Here is a 23,113-nt window from a genome sequence, read left to right on the forward strand (position 1 = left end):
TTGTAAATCTTTATTGTTGTGGGAGCTTCCGGTCCCTCACTATTATAACAAATACTGGCTAAAAACGAAAATATTTTTGGTCTCAAAAAGCACACAATGCCACAGTAGTTCCTGACATTGAACAAAACTACTTTGTGTGCCAATATGCTCCTTGTGAAAGTGCACAATGGTGTCATTCATTGTGAAGCCAGCCAATAGACAAATAGTGAGAGACAGAATTTTAATAAAGACAAACGGTCTTGTTTAATACCAGACCTAATTAGTGGCCCAATTCTTAAAGGAAGTCACAAAAGTGCATCCATGATAAATAGTCTTGAATTAGTGCAGATTTACGAATCGTGAATTGCAAAGAATTTACAGAAGCAGGCCAGGAAACTGTACTTCTAGAAAATATTTGTGAACTGTATTTTAGCTTGAGCAAATGTGTATGTGCAGATTTGCTAATACTAAAACCTGTTGAGCATGTACAAGTTTACTTTCCCTCCAATTACTTTTTTCCTGACTGTTAGGAATACATTTCAAAGTTTTCTCAGTATGGGAAAAGATTAGAGAAGAACTGGAAAAAACCCCAAAACATGCAAGCTTGTAGGTTTGCATGAACTCAAAAAGGCATTCCAACCCTGGAAATATTACTTACGCTACTTAAAGCCCCAGTATGTACATCTGTGGAAAAGGGACAAAGAAGGGATTTGCTATTATTAATACCCTACTGTATTATGAGCCCTGGCATAATCAGAGAGGCTATTATCAGAGCCCTTATGTAATGAGGTAACAGCCAAAATGAGTCACCGCACTACATGGCACCAAAAGGACAAGTGGATTTTGATACAGGTCAAGAAGATTTGTGAAGCAACCTGTCCAATAGACAAGTAGATATTTTATTAAAATCCACACCCCTGAGAAGTGCTGGTACTCACTGTCCAAAGTGTCTATTTGCTTCCGAAAAGTGCTGGCACTCTCTTATTAAATATATACCTACAGCACTGAGAAGTGCAGATACTATCCCTAATCACATTAAAGAAGTACAGATACTCAATACCGGACAGCACCTTCCTATTTAAAGCACTGAATACTGTACCATGGCAGACACTCTCACAAGATGTGCACCTGCTGTTTGGAAGGCAGCCCCTTCATGCCCTCCAGTGATCCTACTTTAACCCAAGATGTTTTTGGTGCTATTGGTGCTACAGCGAGAAGAAATAAAGGTTGCAAAACTATCTCATCCACTAATATCTGTATGGATTGGTGCTATCATTTTGACTCTGGAGACGTGTTTGTTTGTTTTAAAGTTTTGGAAGAATGTTGTGGACACAGACTGACCCATTTTCTGATGCACAAAGGGGACACCCTAGCGCAGCTCTTGGCCTGTGGGATGTCAGTAAAGGGCATAAATAAAATTGGATTTGGGACAAGAGGCAGTTCAGCGCAGCCCATGTGCAAACTAATCTGTGTTAAAAAGTCTTTATGAGGGGGCCCACTACACGTGGTAACATAACACAACTAAGGTTACAACCTGGACGTTTTTTTACTAGCTTAACCAGTATTTTCATGTCCCAGCCAGTACAAAAATTAGGGAAATCATCTAAAGCTGGCATTTTTTTCCCATTATCAGTGCAGACTTTAAGCAGTACATATAAAAAAGCAATTTAAAAAGTGCTGCCTTAATGAGCTCTGACTCATAATTAAAGTAAGCAAAGACAAAAAGGCCATGACAAAATGAATACAGTTGATTTTCTGTGAAGTTCTTTTGAGGCATCATGTCTAGGCCTTTGCCGAATCTAAAACGTGAACAAATGGCCAGTATTTCTCCCTGGAAAAGGAAGCTGCCATGTTTCCCAGTTCCATGCATGACTAGTTCGGCTACTCGCCGTTTTTCTTAGAATTCTGGGACTTAAAGTCTTATTTAAATAACTATAAGGACTGGATTAAATATTCAAGCATGTACCTGAACACTCACCAGCTATGCGAATGTAACAACTACGAACACAACAGGCATGTTGCTTTCCTTGAAGGATGCATGTTATAGAATGCAATGTGCCACCTGCCAGATAAGGATGAGATGAAAGGTATTCATGTACTGTCGTTTCCTTTGATAGCACATTATTCTACTTACCTCTGATCCAACGTGAACAAGGCTCTTTTTTTGGTTGCAGTTTTTTGGCCCGTCTCACCACTTCTTAGCACCCCCGACTCAAATAAATAGACCTGTGTTTTATACTAATTTCCATCCCAATTTTTGCTGGGAATTATTCACACTCCAAGATGGCTGCAACATTGGCCTGAAAGTCCTTGTAACTAGCAGATGTCCATTAAATATAACTTTTTCTAAGAGATGAATACTACTTACTACTGCTACGGGATAAAGAACAAAAATATTTCAATCCACATATGATAAGTAAAGTTGAAACTCTTCGACCGGTCGCTGTCTGTTACAAACGGAGACTCGCGCGGCTCTTTTGTGGAGAAGTCTAGTTACTCCCCTCTCAACCGCCCTGGGTGGAGTGAAAGAACGTCACTACGTGCCGCCGCTTGTTTCCACGGTAACGAAAACAATATGTAACTCGCGTTTTGAGACCTGGGATAGCAAGTGCTGAAACCCCCAGAAGACAAGGCGAGAATGACAACACCCAGAGCTGCCCCTCCGGCACCCAATAGTAGCAAGCACTGTAACTTTGTGGCGCAGGACCAAATCTGGTATTTCGAGCTCTAAAAATATTTACATTTTGTATCTTTCAAAATACTATAGACCATACTTTATATTGAAGATTTTACAGACAATAGTGTTGAAAAAATATTTTTAAATGTAGTTCACGTTTGAAATATGCACATGTAGATGAAAGCAGTTTACTAAGAATGTCTACCACATAAAACAACGTTTAATTAAGCCCACCAACGTTTTAAACTGTTTTTGCTAGATAATGGTACGTCAACATGTTTGGAAAATGAGTAGATTAAAGCAGATGTTACGTATTTATAAAATATTTACCCACCTCTATTGCGCACCCCATTTTTTTAAATTCTTTTTCTCAAAATTGTGATTTTTTTTCTGCCTGACAAAGATGCTCTTTCTTAATTACATATTTCTTAATGTTATTTTTTCAAAATCTGTCTAATGGGAGGACGAACCTGTTGGCAAATTTCTATTTCATGTTTAAAATTCACGGACACCAATTAATAATATATAGTTTTAAAAATACAAACACACACATGCGGTCTGTTTTTTTATAATTACTGCTGCACGACAATCTGTATTGCCAAATGACTGTTATCGTGGCAAATGTTGCTATTACTGGTAATTATAATAACAATAATCCTTCCAATGGGTTTTCTTACGTTATTAATCGTCGAATGCTGTACTTTTGATTTCACTTATAAAAGTAAAGAAGGCATTGCTTAATTTGTAAATAAACTGTAAACTTTGCACTTGTATAGCGCACTACTCACCCGTTAGGGTCTCAAGGCGCTGTACTCATACCGCTATGGAACACCTCCTGGCTTTTCCCTGTGAGGTGCCCACTCCTGGGCACCCCCAGGGTGAAGCCAGGCATCCAAGCGCTGGTGGGGCCCTTGTGGAGATTAAGCAAGCTATTGCCCAGAGTTGCAGAGTGGGACCCATTAATTAGATTAGGCACCGAGGCGAGAATTATCTGGTCCAAGGGAATTGAGCCCAAGATCTGCCGAAGTGGGACTTGAACCCTGGTCTTGAGCCAGATCTCTGCTTCAGGGTCTGCTGCTCTAACCATTGTGCCACACTTCTCCCCAAACTTCTCCCCAAACTAAATAAAAACTTGCCAGTGCCTAAAGCCCTCCTCTTAAACATGCGGCTGCTGCAATTACATGTGCGAATACGGAATACTGAGGCAGCGTAATGCTGAAGCCATCTCGGGCCTCTTCAATTCATTTAAAGCCAATCCCTGCCCCTTCAGCTTGTTATGTCGAACCATGCAGTTCGGTTTGTCGGGGGTGTTTATGTTCAGGATAGCCCCCGAGTGAGGGTCAGGGTACACCCCTCTGACGAAGGGGTTTCGGTGGTATGCTCCTGACGTCAGGAGCGAAGGAAATAAAGATACCTGCGGCTTTGGTGCCAAGGACAGTTATCTGCAATCACCCTGAGTGTTGTGTGTTTCTTTTGTGTCCCCTCCTACTTCTCCAGGCCGCGCAAACGCCATAACAAATTGGCGACGAAGCTGAGGAACGGACCTCGCACTTGCCTGCTCCAGTGGTTGAGTGTGGCAGCGGGCACCAGTAAGCTGTTCACGGCTGCAGCGGCTGTCGGAGGGACGTACGGGCTGGTCGTGCGCCCACTCGAAGGTGCGGTGGAAAGCGCGTCTGGACGCCTCCTCATTTGCTCGCTGGGGGTGGCGCACTCTGCACCAGTAGATCCAAGGCTGCTGCGCCCCTCGCTCCCTGGTGTGTCTTCAGTGCAGGAGGGGCGGTCGATGGCAGCCTCAAACACGCAGCTGATCCTGATCCTATAATCTACCTGTGAGTCAGCGAATGCATGTCGGGGCAACGGCCCCGCCCAGGACGCCTCCGTACAAGAGTTTCTATTTCTTGGATGGTGCTGAGGGCGTGCAGAGACATTCTTTCCTGCAGTGACGCTGCTCTGGGGAGAAGTAAGGGCAAAACAACAAGTGCACAGTGCCAGTTTGGGGAGATTGTACGAACAGGCCAAGTGTCTCAGAGGGTGAGGCTCACAGTTTCCCAACACACCAGACAGTAAAAAGGCGTAGTCTACCCTGTCTTCTCACGGCAGCCATACAGTTTTCATTGGCAGACCCCACAGAATGCAGCACAATGGCCTCCTTCCCGGCGCTGGAACCTTTCTTGGTAGATGTGCCCCGTCAGCTCACGCAGCAAAATGGAAGCTGTGGGTACAGCGTTTGGAAAACTATTTTGCAGCAACGGCAGTAGACCCCGACATGAAACGACCAATGCTCCTGCATTTGGGTGGGGCAGCAATCCACAAAATTAGCAAGTCGGTGGTCGAAGGGGGACCCCCCCTTCTCATATCAAACTTTAAAATGCGCAATCACAGCATACTTTGAACCACTGGTAAATCCGGACTATGAACGTTTCCTCCTTTGGCAAGCCAGGCAACAGCCAGAGGAGTCATTAGATGCGTTTTACGCTAGACTGAGGGATCTGGCCAGCACGTGCACCTTGCCAGACCCTCCGGATGAAATAAGGGCGCAATTTATTCAAGGGTGTCAGTCCAGAAAGTTAAGGGAACACATATTACAGGTCCCTGGCATGGCAATGGCAGACACGTTGACCATGGGCCGATTAAAGGAGTTAACCCAGGTGAGGGTGGCACACATGGAATCCGCACTCTCACAGTCCATCAAGGTAGAACCGGTAAATGCCATCACATCAGGCGCCACCGTAAAGAAAAGAGAGAAGACAAAGTCGACAAGCACGAATCGCTCCTGTTACATGTGTGGAGGATCATATCCATGCCAAGGAAAATGTTCAGCGGTAGGAAAACAATGCACCAACTGTCAGAGACTCAATAATTTCGCCAAGGTGTGCCGGTCAACAACAAGGTCCAAGTCAGACAGACCGAAACCAATTCATGCCGCAAAAACAGTTCAACAACACGAAGATATTCCAGACATGGATGATGATGATGAGCCAGAGGGAATGGTGTTCATCATTCATACCACTGAGCCAGGTAGTTCAGCCAGGAAGAAAGTTCCCAAGTGCAGAATAAAGGTAGCAGCCCCCCAGGTAACTGCACTCATTGACACCGGGGCCTCAATCAACATATTAGCACACTCCACTTTCAGGCAGCTATCACATCGCCCTCATCTTCGCTGCACATCAGTACAAGTATTTGCATTTGGGTCAGCCATACCGATTCCGTTATCAGGAGTGTTCACAACGGATATCACACATGAAGACACAACCACTCGAGCCAAGATATATGTCACGAAGATAGGCACTGGAATGCTACTCAGTTGTAGCACAGCCGAAGAGCTAAAACTGGTGGTGTTCGCATTCAGCATACATCTAGGGGCGCTGGAGGGCCTGGAAGAAGAGTATGTGGACATCTTCAAGGGCATTGGCTGTCTGAAGGATCGCCAGGTGAAACTGCACATTGACAAGTCCATAGAGCCCATGGCCCTCAAACACAGACGCATAGCATTTCATCTTCGACCTCAGATGGAAGCCGAACTCAGGAAGTTGTAAGAGGCCGATATCATTGAGAAAGTCGAAGGACCAACCCCTTGGGTGTCCCCCATTGTCGTTACTCAAAAACCAAAACAATCTGGAGAAGTGCGCATATGTGTCGATATGCGTTTACCAAATGTGGCCATCAGGAGAGAGCGCCATGTCAACCCCACAGTGGATGATATTGTAGCGGAAGTGAGCGGCTCAAAGTGGTTTTCAGTGATGGACCTTCGTGCAGGCTATCACCAACTGATGTTGCCTCCCAAATTCAGGGCAATAACAACTTTTTCCACACATGTAGGTCTAAGAAGATATAAGCGGTTAAGCTTTGGGATCGCTAGTGCCGCCAAGGTATTTCAGGACACAATACGAGTGGTGCTGGCTGGTCTTGAGGGTGTCATCAACGTGAGCGATGATATCCTGGTGCACGTTCCCACACTTGAAGTACACTTGTAGAGACTCCGTGCTATTTTTCACCGGCTGCACCTAAGTGGGCTCACTCTACATAGAGAAAACAATTTGAATTTTTGGGACAGGACATTGCTTTCTTTGGGTACCATTTTTCGGAGAAAGGAGTTCTGCCAGACCCTGAAAAAGTGGCAGATATAAAATCTGTGCCCGCCCCCAACATCGGTCACAGGCGTCTGCAGTTTTTTAGGAATGACCACGTACTGCGGCAGATTCATCCCAAATCTCACATCCCTCACGGCTCCTCTGAAGGAACTCACGAAGGCGAACACCCCGTGGGAGTGGAATTCAAAGCAGGATGCTGCATTTCAGGCAACCAGGCAGGAACTATCGGAGGATACCACGCTAGTATATTTTGACCCATCCAAAGACAATGAAATATCTGTAGATGCCAGCCCAGTATGACTTGGGGCTTTTGTCTCCCAGAAAGGTGATGATGGGGCATGGGCACCAGTAGCTTATGCCAGCAGAGCGTTAACAGCGACAGAGCAATGCTACTCGCACATTGAAAAAGAGGCGATAGCTGTACATTAGGGCTGTCGTCATTTTCATCTGTACATATATGGTCACCCATTTGTTGTACATACAGACCATAAGCTACTGATACCGTTGCTTAATAAGTCTGCATCTCAACCTCCACCCCTCATAGAAAAATGGATCCTCCAACTGCAGGAATACCCGTTCTCAGTAGTGTACCAACCGGGTAAACACAATCCAGCTGACTACCTCTCAAGGCATGCCAGACCAGTCACGGCTCTCGAAGAAGATAAGCTGGAGGCAGTTGAAGAAAACACAAGGGTTGGTGGAGAGATCTATGCCACTCCCAATTTCCCTCAGAAAAATTCAGGAGGCTACTCAGGTGGATGTGGCTTTACAGCTGGTGATGTCTTGTGTCCATAATGGATAGTGGCATTTATTGAAACAAAACCTATCTCACAGAACAGCAGATGCCAGTTCAACACTGCAGTCATTGTACTGCATTAGACATGAGTTAGCTGTCTCTTCTGAGGACTGTCTCCTGCGGGGCAGTCGTTTGGTCATCCCGGAGGTTTTGTGACAAAGAACTTGACTTAGCCCATGCGGTTCATCAGGGCATGGTGAAAACCAAAGCGAGGTTGCGAAGCAAGGTATGGTTCCCATGTCTGGATGCCCCGGTAGAACAGACCATACAACAGTGTCCTGTGTGTCAAGCACTTGGCCCAGCTGATCCTCCGTGGCCCATTATCATGGAGCCTATCCCTTCAACTTCATGGTATAGAGCCAGTGCGGATTTAGGCAGCTTACTTGATGGCTGGCACATGTTAGTCGTGGTGGAAGTCCTGGAAACCACCACCCTGACAGAGTGGTACCTTGTCTGGAGAAAATAATGGCCACCCATGGGGTCCTGCAGGAACTGAGAACGGACAATGACCCCCCCCTTCTCGAGTCATGAGTTTGCCTCCTATCTAGCTTCGCATGCTATCCATCACCGAAAAATCACTCCTCGTTGGCCCCAAGCTAACGGAAAAGCGGAGTGATTTATGAGGACATTAAATAAGGTGCTGAGGATTGCAGTAGCTCATGACAAGAACTGGGAATGTGCTTTATATGAGTTTTTGAGGAAATATTGCACTACGCCTCACATCACCATGAGTGTGGGACCCTGCGTGGTTTACATGCTGCGGGGAGTGAGAGATACAGTTTCCCAAGTGAGTGTTCCTACTCAGCTAAATGATCAAGTGGCTGCCCGGCTCTGTAATTGAAAAAAACAGAATGATCAAATGTCTAGGAGGAGACAGGCTCGCACTAGAGACTTACGAGTTGGAGAGTTGGTGTTGGTAAAAAACCGACATCAGGGAGGAATATTTAAATTGCCGTTTGAGTCTACTCCATGGACAGTTGTCCGAGTAAAGGGCACATTGGTAACTGCCAAAAGAGGTAATGAAGTGTTAACTAGGAATGTGTCCTGGTTTAAGCGATATCTTCGAGAAGTCTGAAGTGCCTGTTTTGCTCCCCAGCGAGGACAAGGAGTTTGGGATGATACCATCTGCCAATGGGAGATAGCTCTCTGAGGATGAGAGTTTGTCAGGGGACGTACCGGGCCTGCCTGGGGCACCTTTCAGCAATGAACCAGAGTGTGAAACCAGTGGACTACGTACTGATCTTCCCTTTGGTAACCCCACAGCTGATGTTGTGCTTCAAAAGGGTGTAGATCGATATAATTTGCGTCCCCGGGCTTCTGCCACTGTAAAACTAAAGGACTATGGGCCATATGTACGAACACATTTTCCCATTGACACAGAATGGGAAAAACCCTTTGCTACATCTGGCCCTATGTGTGTTAAGAAATGTATGTTTTTTCGAAGTAGTGTTTTATAAGGAAGTTCGCAAATGGTTGGCATCACTGTTTGGGAAAAGGATGTGTATGCTACTGGTTATATTTGATGGATGTATTTTTCTTTCATGTATTTTTTTTTTTTTCATTTAAAGATGAGGAGGAATGTTATGTCGAAACATGCGGTTCGGTTTGTCAGGGGTGTTTGTTTGTGTTCAGAATAACCTCAGAGTGAGGGTCAGGGTAAACCCCTCTGACGAAGGGGTTTCGGTGGTATGCTCCTGACGTCAGGAGCAAAGGAAATAAAGATACCCGCGGCTTTGGCACCAAGGGCAGGTATCTACGATCACCCGGAGTGTTGTGTGTTTCTTTTGTGTCCCCTCCTACTTCTCCAGGCCGCACACATGTCATAACACTGCTCATTCCTGCAGCTTTCTGCTTTCTCCCATTTTGACGCTTTTTCGTTTTTCTCCTTCTCCGTCTTGTCCCATATGTGTCTTTTGCTCGCAGTAAATGCTTGAGGCAGAAAATAAGCGCCTGCCCTAAAAATAAGTCCCGGTGCTCAGCACCCGGAAACAACAAGCACAAATTAAGCACTGAAAGAAGGCAAGTCTCTTGAGCTGCATTCTGGTGCACCTGATCCAAGATCTCCCACATAGGATGTACACATCCAACGCCTTCGAGCCATCCATTTTCTAAATAATGCTAGATAACCGGTGAAAACTATAGCACTGCCTGGCTGCACCAGGTGTATGAAGTGCTATACAAAATACCAGTTGTGCACCTCGAGCCAAGCAACATATCGACTTTTTATTTCCTCTCTTGTCATCCTGATCTTACTAACTTATCTGTCACCTGTTGTTTGGGCGTCCTTTCCTCTGTCTGTTGATTTTGTGGCAGCATGGTCTCGATTGATGACCTGACTGCTAAGATCACGTAACTTGATCTTCTTGCCTTCTTATTTAATCCTATGCTTTTTTAACCTTGCTTTGACCTTCATCTGCTTATATATGCATTGTGTGTGATTTTATATAGTGTATATGCCCATGTGCCTTGTGAGTCATGGTCCCTCCCCAAACTTAACAATGGTATTAAATACCATATAACATTCGGCACGTGCGCATCCATGGCTTAATGAAAACGCACCAAACCATGAAACATTTGTCCCTGTGCCGATCAAGATGATGTCTATTTTAACCAAACGAACCCCTTTTCTTTATTTCCTCTCTGACTTTTAACCATGCTGTACTTTTTCTGCTTGATATTCTCTACATAACTCCGACAGTCTCTGGGTGATAGTTACTGGTAGATACTCCAAACCCCCTCCCAGCCCCCACCCAAAAAAGAAGACACAAAGGAGGAGAGAGTATAAGTTGTTAAAAAGAAATAGGAGGAACAGTTTAAAATCATACCACTCTTGAATATTCTTGCTGTTATTATTTATTCTAAAGCCTTTTTGATTGGAACAAATGAAGATAGAAAAATACAATATATCAACTAATTAAAGGAGAAATATAAATTGAAGAAACACATAACTTTACATGAATGGTTATGAAAACATTACTTAAAGCTAGGCATAAGACCAACATATGAGGGAAGAATAGTAGCTCAGGTTTCTATCTTGGTATATACCACAACCTTGCCTTTGTGGTCATGTGTTGCCTGTTTCAGCTTAAGCAGTGTTCTCTATCTGTTTACTCCTGTCTAGAAGGTCTCAATCCTCATCACAATTATTTCTTCATGCTTAGATTACAGCAACGCCATCTATTTGTGCTCCCCTTTGCAGCTTATGAGAACACTCCAACTGATTAAAACATTTGAAGCCTGTGGTGGCTACTGCAGTCTGCAAATATCTCTGATTTTGGCTCAACTTTACTACCTTCCAGTGAAGGAAATATTCATGTTTAACTAGATTTATTTGGTTCACAGCACAGTCTACTCACCTAGCAGTTCACCCTTTAGGTTCGTTTAACTGAGTATCTCCCTTCTCTCCCTCTGAGTTCAGATTTTCCCTCCAGTCTGCAGATCCCTAAGTTCCACAAAAAGACAGCTGGTGGGCATGTTATTTCTCTCATGGCCGCTCAGAGTTAGAACGTGCTTCCAGATTCACTTCGAGATGAACCAGATGTTGTTAGGTTTAAGAAACGACCTGAGGCCTGGCTATCTCCTCAGTCCTAAATTATGAGTTTTTATGACTTGTTTCAGCGCCAGAATACCCCAGTGGAGGCGAACATTTGTGTTTTATAATACATAATGTAAACAGTGTTCATGTTTCATATGGTCATCCAATATATCTTTGTAGAATCTGGACAGACAGTAAAACAGTGCTTAACGTGGTAATTCATTTACGACGTAAGTGGCTGAAAAGTATGTATAAAAAGCCTATATAAGGAATTTACAAGCCTGTGAAAATCTGTCTATAACAGGACAGCCATCTGTATTGGAGTGGTCAAAGCCGTGATAAAGAGACATGTACAAAAACACAAATCTCCATCACCATTGGTTCACCATTCAGTAGGACTAGTCTAGTTTATGAGAGGAAGTGTTCGATGCTGATTCTGTATTTTGTAACTGCTCAAGGGAGACTGGAATACATGGAAAAGCCTGGGACTGTGACCTTTACAGATCAGGCTAAATCTGTTTTCACTCCCCGTTTGTGTCCTTCAAATATTTAAGTTACAGGGTGCCACAGAGATACTCCCAATTATTCCTGTTCTATCTAATATGTAGTTCACTCCCTTTGCTAAACTCCTCCAGTGTGAACTCACGTCTTTCTTCTATGCAGATGATTATTAACATTGAGGGAAATTCCTTTGTAGCTCCACAGAAGTTTAAAAACTGTCCCTGACACACTGCATCCTTTAATTATACTTGAAGAGGATGGTAGCAATCATTTTTGCTCACTCATTCCGTGACACACTGCATCCTTTAATTATACTTGAAGAAGATGGTAGCAATCATTTTTGCTCTCTCATTCCGTGGTCACTGTAGTGGTGGACCTCTGAGCTAGGAATCCATCACACTTGGCATGTAATCTTGGAATCCTTTTGACAGTAAGCTTTCTTTTCAGCCTAAGATCAACATGTTTTTCTTTTGCTTAAAGTTTTGTGAAACGGTTTCCCATTCTTATCTTCTATGTTCAGGAAGATTATTGCCCAGGCAACCATTTTGTCAAGCAGGTGTTACTGCAATTCTTTGCTCTTGAGGCTCCCTATGTATATCTGACTAAGGGCATGATAATGCAGAATGTTACACATTATCTCATTTTGGGTCTTTAAAGAAGGGCTCATATTTTTTCCTATGTGGAGTCTCTTAGCTATCAGTTGCCAAGAGCCCTTTTTAAGAGCAATTTATTGGGTCAGTTTGCTGTCCATCTTACAGCCCAAGCAATTTATCAGGCACCGATTTCATAGATACATCCCCATGTAACCTCATCTTCCTTTACATTATTCACTCAAAATAGTCCGTTTTGGAGGCCAATCAGTTTCATACCTGTCTGCTGGGCCAGGGACTATGCTTCCCCCTTCTCTGTGATCGACCAAAAACAATTTCTGTTTTGAACAAATTCTAAAAGCTCTCTTTTCTTTTCTCATCTAGATTCTTTTACTTGTCGCACTACATAAGTTTCTAATGCCAGTACACCCCGTTTCTTGGTAATACTGAGGTTTACTAATACACATTATCATCAGCGTCTTGAAATCATTTTTTTAAATCATCAAAGCTAATTCTCAGTGTCAAAACATGACCTCTTATTCGATGAAAAAGTTCAAGTCGACTTGGGTTTTTGTGCTATGAAGAAAGTCCATAATTTGATATGTGCCGATCTAAAATGCCATTGTCGACAAAATCAAATGTTTATCCCTATTAATTGTTTTATTTAATTGTTTTGTACCGTTTTTAAAATCATGAAATATGTCAGTTTGGCTGTCTTGGATTAGGGAGTAATATCCAAACTATCTTGAACTATGAAGTACGATCCGAAGGTTGGGAGAGCTTGATAAAGGGAGCTTGTTGATAAAAACTACAGCTTTCAGACCTTTGGTTCACTCTCACTCTTAAAAGAGCATGACGAGTTGTTTCCTAAAAAACAAGGATGTCTTTTGAGGTGCTCAATATTTCACACTTTAAGAAATATAATAGAAGAAAATACAATCTTCCTGTGTGTTTCTAGAGTTAACAAAAGCTCTGAGACAGCTGGCCAGATTCCTGCCACCCTTACCTGTCCCACTACCACTTCAGGCTGGGTGGCTAACAGATAAGAATAGAGCTCTCTATAAATCCTCACTCTGGAATTTTAGACAGTCCATAGGGACATCTTCTCCCTATCATTCTCAAATGCTTATCAGTTATATGCAGCCTCAACACTATATGCTAAAGCTCCAACACTTTCAGTTTCTGTCCATTCACCTTATTGGGGCTCCTGTATTGCTGTGCTTTCACCTTTCTCTTATATGCTTCCTCCTCAGTCCGGGTATTCAAAACTGTATTAAATCGCACGTCCTCTTTTTTGATGCCAACTGAAATGGCTAAATCTCTGCCAATATTCTTTGCTACCCAATCTGCTCCTTGAAACTGGAGGTAGGTAAATATCGCCTGTCAGTGGCAAATAAGCGCTCCTTTGTCAAATGTACCTTAATCCACACAATAGTCCATACTAAAGTTCTCATCTGCTGTGGTGTGGGCCTCTGGTCAACCTGGTCAGTAGGGACTAGTACCTTTGCTCACCTGGTGGAGGATCTTTTACCAAATGTAGACATTCCTTCTTACCTCTCTTCACAGCAACTGCCACTGGTTGGCTGAAGAGTTTGCCAAGCAGGCACAATGTCCTAATCAGGAGATTGTTTTTGAGAATGATTTCCCAGTCCTCAACTGCCATTCGTTCCTGGATATTTAGCAATGTTCGCCTCATCGTAAATAAGTAGGTGCGACCCTCACTGTGACCTGCTGGCCCACTGGCAGATGGGTCACCAGGTCAAGGGTTTCTGGCGGTAGAGAAGGCCGAGGCTCTGCAGAAAGAAACTCTGTTTTCCCCATTGGTAAGTGAGGCAGCGTAACACAACTAAAAGGGAAGATCTGTAGGAATGAACCTTCATGAGCTATTTTAACCTTAGGAGGCAGTCTGTGTTATCAGAAACGTAGGTCAATTTCACAAAGAGTTGCTGAAAGGAACGGGCCCTCCCATAACATAATACACACCATTTGGGATTTTACCTTAGTATCGACTGCAGAATATTGTGCTACCAGGATATTGTGGAAAAATATCCAGGGCCAAAATACCATGATGGTAAGTTTATACAGATAAGTATATATTTAATAATTTACTTAATGTGGCATATAAGCACCTTCACAATTGAGATATTTTCATGGTACGGATAGGTGAATAGTAAACTATGCTTTCCTATATGCGCTTACCTTCTCGAAGTTTTGATCCTCGATATTTTTGCATCAATATTTTGGTAGAACAATGCTTTTGTTGTAGATACTTCAACATCTGACCCACTATTTAGGTGTTATTTTTTATCAGAGGCAGTCAGACTGGTAAAAAAAAACAATACTGCCCCATATATGTGAAGTGCAAACTCTCTAAAGAGGAACTTTAGCTGATACCAATGTAATGGGTTTCTATGTTGTCTGGACCTAGTATGGAGCTTCCATCTCATCTAACTGGAATTTGCTGAGAATGCGAAACTGTTTTGCAATTGATCCCATCTTTGCAGGGTAGGACTCTGAATTCACCTGTACAACATGAACCGACATTCATTTCTCACCCTGCACCTCTCTGACCCTCATCTCCCATCATGCATAAACCAACTCTGCACTTTCACTTTGACATACGAACATATGTCACACCTAACACCAACACTTCACCTTATACCACCCACCTACTACCTATCACTACCCTTCCTAAGCATGAACTTTTTCTTTCTCTCATCCTCCCCTTCCAGTTCTTCACCCTTCCTCTCTTCCATCTCAGCCATTATCCCTAACACTTAGGCTAATCCTAGCCATCTGACTCATATCACCTTGTTTGCCCCTATTTCTTTATTTTTGAAACGCAACCAGTTTTTTGAACCTTCCTACCATTCTTTCCACTTGCCACTCCCAAATAACGGAGCTACTCTTTTATCTCATCCTTCTCCACCATTTTCAACATGCTTGGCCTGTTCACCATAGGGGCTGAAAACAATTAAAGTGAAGTACAGCGGTTTCTATGATCATAAAATGAAAGAAAGACTACAACAGACATCACTCCAAAGCATAAAATGTCCACCATCAGTATATTTAAAAAAACCTGTGCTGACTCCTATTGTCCTTCCAGGTAGTTCAACAAAATCACTTGAGATTTTCAGAGCCACAAATCTTTCCAGTGATCACCTTTTCATAACTTCGTCTTTGTACATTAGAGGAGCATTCTTTTCTACCAAACCAACAGCTTTAGACCCTTCCTCCACACTAATAACCACTATGATCTTCTCTTTGATACTTCTAAACCACATGATAAACTCACTCAACATTGCTACACGCTTATTAGGTGTTCTTCTAGTGGAAGAACTACCTGTTATCTCAAAATTCTGCGGCATGTCTGGCTATCCTGTGGCAACCTGTTCTTCAGGTGCCTTTATGGGCTTCATCTCATCAATGTTGTTTGGTGCCCCAGCCCAAATGACCCTTATCTCTTCTCCTTGTGTTCTTTCTGAAGAATCTCAAGATAGGCCACATCAACAATGATGAAACTTCTTTGGTTTAGCAATTGTGAGATGTACTTGTAGTGTGGTTAGTTTTACGTATTCATTGCGCTTTAGCTTCAGGCTTTAGGCCTTTGTGCACTTTGCCCTGAATATATTTTATTCATTTGCTGACAGCTTAGAGCCTCTGTGCACTTTGTTCTATATGCTTTTTATTAGGCTTCGTACTGTTATTTTTTAAATAGCCAGTTCTACGGTGTTGTTTTTTATTCATATCACACTGTTTTGCCTACTTCAGCACTGGAGTTCTCCATAACATACTTACTCTGTGCTTCAGTCAAGGATACAGTCTGGTACATTGCCGATAGACGTGGTAGGAGTTTAGACTTGGCATTCCTGCGTAGGGACATTTTGTGATCACGATGACATGTTAGTTATAAAATCACTTCCTTGTCCCAATACACGCAAGAGGGAGATTCCGACCAGGGAACCACAACTAGACGCTGACTGCCTCGTTGCAGATGCTGAACCAAGATCACAGGTCTTTGCTCAGGTATGAGGGCTGATGTCTCCACAGTGATTCTAATAGGCAAGCTAGAAGCTTAACATGCTGTGCTCTAAATAGAACAAGCAGAGGGAGAGTAGAAACTGTTAGACAATATGATAGCTTTGTTCTTATGTTTTACTCTCCTGGTGACTATTTCAATCCTACTGTGTTGTATCGTTCTGGTTATTGCGGCTCACGCCTTAATATCTAAAATACAGTCGTTTTATTAAAACATTATATAAAACTTATACTGTCTTTGTCATTTGTATATGAGATCATATTGGAAATAAGAGAGTTGGTTTGGATCTGAGTAACCACGACTTCCCTGAGAAGTTCCAAAGATGTCATGCGCTCGGCAGCCAAATCATTCCTTCCACATGGGAGAAATGAGGCACTGCTAGTTAGCCGGAGCAAAAAAAGGATTTAGGGTGACAGAGTTCTTTACACGTGGGTCAGACTCAGTCCCCCACACCTTTATAGATCCTGCTACCTAGAAATCCAGTAGTCTCATTTAGAATAATGAGAGCCCACGCGACATGGCGCCCAACGTTTGGTCTGGCTCTAATGATTAGGTACGACTGACTCTCTTGGTCTCATATATATTTTGACTCCTCGGTTCCGTATACGGAGACGTCCGTGGGGCTGAGGGTTTCCGACGCCACGGCATAGGTGCTTCCTGTTGCTTAGTGGTTGGTTGTTCAAGCTTGAACTTTGAAAGGAAAAACCCCGATATTGGTGTGCCTTCTCTGACCTGAAGCTATTTTTTATAAAATGGCGAATCCTAATGTAGTGAATATAGCAATTAATATGCGTCATCCGCTCACGGGACATCTGTTGACACATGGACTGACAGTCCAGGGAGGTCCAGTCACTTTTGTGGTGGACGCCCATGCAGCCTATAGAACTGAACTTTTTTATTCTTGGGTCGGATTTCCAACAATGGATGGGGGAACAAATACTTTTCACGAATACACTGTTGCGAATGTCCCTGGACAATACAGGGCTTACGCTTATTTAGAAATACCTCTATCTTATCAAGAACACCATAATTGGCTTGATGGCGCCCTCCCACACACAGTAGCACAAGTTAGGTTAGGTCCACTGAGTAATGATGGTCCTACCTGGCCTTTATTGGCTACATATACACCTCATCCTGCGGTTGCTCAATTGGCAGTGGTTGAAGTTCGTCGTTTATATACGGAATTAACGGCTACATATAGACGATTAGTTCAGTTTGTCATGCAGACACTAAATACAAATGCAGCGCGTGCTGCTCCAGCGCACCCACAGGCTGTGGTTCCGGGTATTAATCCGGCCACTGTGCACTCAGTTATGGGTAAAGTACCGGCTAAACGAGAGGAGACTCCATTTTGGCTGGCGCAAAAAATTAATACGCTGGAAGCAGTATTTCCCCATACGGGACCTCAGGATAAACATAGAATTTTGACGATGTGTTTGCCGTATGGGATGGTTCCTCCGGTGGACCTTTGTAATACCTGGGGCACGGTGTTTGCCGCGCTCTACACTACGGCACACGGTACACCGACATTAGCTAATTTACCGGACGTGCTTAAACAGATTCAGGATGAATATGGGGCTGCCCCTGCCTTAGATCTGGGCATGCAGTTGCTGGGCAATTTTGCCACAGTTTCTTCTATTATTTTGAGTAATCTCAAAGGAGAGGCAGTAGCACTAGCAGTGCGAATGCGTCTTCGGGATGTTCCGCTGCTTAATCAGGAGCGGGAGCTTCCGAGAATAATAGCGGAAACATATTCTAGTATTGGTCGTGATATCCTAGGGGCTAGACCACAAAAACCCCAGTTACAGGGTAAAAATAATAAAGATAATGCTAAACAGCAACAACCTGAAGGTTAGAAAAAGCGCTGGGAAAAGAAACAGCAAACGCCTAAGAATGATGGTGGACAGTCTCCGCAACCGGAGACACCACAGAATAAGTATAATCTCAGGAATAGGGATACTTTGAAGACGCCTGATAGATATCACAATACTGATACACGCCAATCTCGTTCCTTTCAGGACTCCTCGGAAAAGAGAAGTGAGAGAGGTGGGCGGTCAGAGCGGAGGACGGAGTACGTGAAACCGAGACAGGATTCACAACGCTCAGCGGAGGTTTCTATTAAACAGGAAGAGAAACCGCTGCAACAAAAACAGCAATTTAAAAAGAAGAAAGTGGCAGCAGTCTCAGTCAGACATGCCGCTCAAGAAGAGAGTTCTCTTGACGAACAAGACATGGGCGTTAGCACTGTTAGACAGCGCGGCAGAGGTCACAATAGTTCGCCGGAGTCTTCTAGAGCATCTGGAGGTGAAAGCAACTGATGACTTCATAGAAGTCGAGACAGCGGATATGCGAGTCTCTGATCCTGATAGAGTATATGAAGTGACTCTGCGATTGGAAGGGGACATTGACCGTATTATAAACGACATTTTTTGGGACCATGTGGTAAAATCATATGATGTTCTGCTGGCCGAACAAGATTGGCCACCTGACTTTGTTCGCGACTGTCCGGTTGGGGAGGTGGTTATTACACCTTCCTTCTCACCACTTGTTCTGAGAGAACTAGCGGAGTCCTATAGTAAATCATGGGCTCTAGCACAGGCTCCCGCCTTGTATAGAAATAATGTGGGGTGGGACAGACAATCACCTTATCATGTAATTCCGATAAAGGGCGAACCTCAGCCACAACCGCAGTATCCTATCAAATTTGAAGCAAGGGCATCGGTTAGGAAAATTCTTACACAATTGGAGTACCAGGGTGTAATTGAGCCCTGTGTCTCGCCGATGAATAATCCCTTGTTTCCGGTTGCTAAACCGGACCATTCCTATAGGATAGTGGTGGATTACCGACATTTGAATAGTCATACACGCACATATGCAATACAGAATTCACACAGCGCAGCGCTTATGAATAATATAGTGCGTAAAAAATACAAGACAACATTAGATATCTCGAATGGGTTTTTCGGCCAGAATATAGCGCCCGAGAGTCGGGACTATACCTGTTTCAGTGCGTTTGGCTCTCAGAAAAAGTTTTGTCGTTTGCCTCAGGGGTATAAGAATATCCCAGGACTGTTTTCGGCTCGTGTAACTGAAATGCTGCATGAGTTCGACCCTGAAGCATTATCATATGTTGATGACATATATCTGACAGATGATGAGCTTCTGCAACATCTGAGGCGTGTATCGCGCATTGTTGTGGGGTTTGCTGATATTGGCTATAAGTTTAATTTTAAGAAATCAAAGATTGCCTTCCTCAGCGTCATTTTCCTGGGATATGAGTTGTCGAGTGAGGGCAAGAGCCTAGCGCCACATTTTTTGGAGAAATGTGCTTTATTGCAGCCTCCTAATATGGTTCAGAAGCTCCAGTCATTGCTGGGGTTTCTGAATTTTGGCAGAACTTACATTCCTGAATATGCGACGCGTATAAAACCCTTATACGAGTTGATTCGCCCGAATTTTTCGAGTAGATTTTGGACGATTGAACATACACACATACTGCGAGAGTTACAGAGTGATCTCTTAGCGGTTAAACACTTACACACACGGGACAATAAGACACATTTAGTCATTAGGGTGATACCTGGGGCTGTTGGGTTTACTTATGTCACCTTTAATGAGGGGGAGACAGTCCCGATTGCATACAAGTCTCACTTGTATTCTGCTGCAGAGCAACGTTTTGCACAAACTGAGAAAATTCTCACTGCAGTACAGATGGCTGTGATTAAAGAAAGACCGCTGGCCCAGGGTCAACGCATTGTTGTGGTTTCCCCAGTTCCGGCTTTAGAGGCCGTTACAAAAGCGAGTGTTCCTAATTCGAAAGCTTTACACCCGCGATGGATACAATGGGCTACATCTTTGACAGCCACTGATGTAGATTATGTATTTGACCCTAAACTGCAGACTCAAGAATTTCTTCAATATGAGATGGAATACCCTGTTCCTGCTGGTACGTTGCCTATTGACCAATATCAAGTGGTCATGTATACCGATGGCTCTGCGCAACCAGCGGTTGGGACTAAACAACAGTATTCTGCTGCATGTGCGGTGGTGAGCGGCACTATGGAGGGGGAAGTGTTCTGCCCCCGACATACTTATACTAAAACCTTGGGAGATTGCACGGCACAGCTGGCTGAGCTCAAAGCTCTATTGTTAGCTTTGGAGCACGCGGATCCAGCACTTTTAACCTTGCTGGTCTGTGACTCCTACTACTGTGTGCAGTCTTTCAACAAATATTTACACTATTGGAAGATGAATGGGTTCAGAGATTCTAAAGGCAACACCATTAAACATAAAATGTTGTGAGGTAAGGTTGCGGATCTGAAGGAAACGCTTCCTAACGTCCATGTTGTGCATACACTTGGATCCAAGCGCGTTGGAATACACGTTGCTGGGAATACTTTGGCTGATGAAGCCGCGAAATCGGCGGTGGCTGTCGCCACTGTGGCCGCAGTGACTCGTTCGAGTTCCAAACCAGACACAGAAATTTCGGCTGCCATAAAGGCTACGGCTGCTGGCACGCCCTTTCCTAAAGGATTTCCTTCAAAATATTGTTACTGCTTGAATGGTGCGCTGAATGCTACTGTTACAATTCCAGGCATTGGTGTACGTGAAATTCCCAATAAAATTGAGAGACCTCGATTGATTTCTGCAGCACATGAGGGGGTGGCTTCTTCACATGCTGGGGTGGCTGCCACGATTTCACTTTTACAGGCTCGTTACTGGTGGCCTGGTCTCTATAAAGAGACGAAGCAATATGTCCTTTGTTGTGACGTTTGTCAACAAATTAAAGCGTCGTCGGCTAGATGCCCGCAGCAGACGCCCCTTCTGATTTCAAATAAACCATTACAGTGTGTGTACTTGGATCATTGTGGTCCGCTGACACCAGATAGTGCATACAAATATATTTTGGTTGCTGTAGATTCGTGCTCCAGATTTGTATGGGTATGGCCACAACGCTCGGCTGACGCTCGAACTGTTATTAAAGATTTGCGCATCTTTGTCGATATATTTGCAGTTGCGGCTTTTCATTCGGACCAGGGCCCTGCTTTTGCCTCTAAGGCATTCAGGGACACCATGGCTTCGTTGGGGGTCCAACTCCAATTCTCGTCTCCATTTCATCCTGAGGGAAATTCTGTCGTGGAGCGTTTAAATCGTGATTTAAAGCAGTCCTTAACGGCCAGAGTTATAGTTACGGGTCGTGGTTGGCTATCCCACCTATATGGAGTACAGAGAGCACTTAATAACTTGCCTAGAAGGTCACTGGGGGGTCGTACTTCATATGAGTGCCTGTTTGGAACACGAATGTATGTTCCTGATCTAGATGGTCCTGGTGTGGAGGCGGCAGATACGCCCTTTGACATAAATGATCGTGTCACTGTTTTGCAGGATTTACAACAATTCCGTGAAGATAACTCTTCTGCCAGTGTTGCCTCCTCAGGAATTAAGGATGGGCCAGTAACACCTACTGGTTGGATACCCAGGATTGGGGATCTAGTGCGTGAAAAGGTCGCAGTTAAAAAATAATTTGGTCCTTCTTATCGAGAACCTGTCCCTGTGTTGGGGGTGAGCGGCACGAGAACTGTGATTTTACCGCCGCTGCGAGGGGCCAGAGGAAATCGCTTTGTTTCCATTGATAATGTCAAGTCACAACATGTGACCGATTCTGCACAGCAGACCAAGACGGACACCCAGTAGTTCCGGAATCCCTCTCACTACTGGGGAAGAAGTCCCGCTGCAGGTGATTTTCACCGACAATGTTTCCTCTCCGAGCTTGGGGAGGGTGGATGATGATCTTGCGATTGTTCCACCGACGACGATTAATATGGAATCTTGTGATCAAATTGCTGTACGTTCTACTGAAGTTTCTGAACATGTGGTTTATAGCGTGCCACGGCGAGAGCCTCCATCTGCTTCTTCGTTCACAGTTGCACCTTTTGCTAGGACTGCTTCTGTCTGCTTCAACGACGCTGATAATGATGGGTCCGGCTCCTCGTCCTCGATTTCTTCTGTCCACGGTCCACGACGGCTGCTGGGATGGCTTAAACGAACATATTTTGTTTTTCCTTGGAACTATTTTTGGCTGTTTTTGGCCATGATGACTATTTTATTGTGGTTGGGATTTGTGGTTACTTTTTTTCTGATAATACATGGTCATTTTCTTCCTGATCGATCTGACATTGAGCACGTAGAGACAGTGTTAAAACCGCATTTTTTGTCTCATATGGTTCGAAGAGACTTGTCCACAGTGAACATTTCTGCTATACCAGTTCCGGATGGAATTGTGTGGGATAAAGTAATGTTTGATATATATGGTCCCACTGAATTGATTCAAATACCGTATGTCCTCAAATTATCAATGAATGATATTGTTATACCTGGCATTGTTTCTGATGATTGGGATGTGAAGACAGTAGATTCTATGCTTTCGGAATTGCAATACTATACTGTCTATGACGATGAAGATGCTTACCAGTTTAGAGATAATCATGGTGACATGTTTTGTTATAACTATTATGGACACCACTTTATTCATAAAGCTAGTAGCCCTAAGCCCATGTTTAATTATGTGCAATGGGAACATTGCTCGACTCCTCCACAAGGTAGTTCGAAAACGTATTATGATAAATTTGCATATTTTTCTGGGCATGATCAACGTAATGCTAAGTCCTACTATTTTAAAGTTGCACCGTATTCTAATAAGCAAATGTTATTGACCGATACAAAATTACTGTATTCCAATTTGTTTGTATCTAAACTTTCGGTCGAGGGATATGAATACTGGTTTAAAACTGTTGACTTAAAAAGGGTTTGGGGTTTGAAAAATTGGCATATGCGGGGCAGGGACACGTTATTTAGAGCATGTATTATCCCGGTCCAAATGATTTTCCTCAATGACACAGTACAAC

The 23,113-nt window shown here is 43.7% G+C and overlaps 1 protein-coding gene across 1 annotated transcript in view; it reads left to right on the top strand.

Moving 5' to 3' along the window:
• The first annotated feature begins 2,528 nt into the window (after positions 1-2,528).
• Positions 2,529-23,113, top strand: part of CIMIP1 (ciliary microtubule inner protein 1) — a 111,499-nt gene continuing 90,914 nt past the window's right edge. The window contains exon 1 of the mRNA XM_069201965.1: positions 2,529-2,694. Within this exon, the coding sequence (XP_069058066.1) occupies positions 2,618-2,694 (77 nt within the window). The 5' untranslated portion in view covers positions 2,529-2,617. The remainder of the gene's footprint in view (positions 2,695-23,113) is intronic.

Source organism: Pleurodeles waltl, chromosome 7, assembly GCF_031143425.1.
Source record: "Pleurodeles waltl isolate 20211129_DDA chromosome 7, aPleWal1.hap1.20221129, whole genome shotgun sequence".
Taxonomy (NCBI): Eukaryota; Metazoa; Chordata; class Amphibia; order Caudata; family Salamandridae; genus Pleurodeles; species Pleurodeles waltl.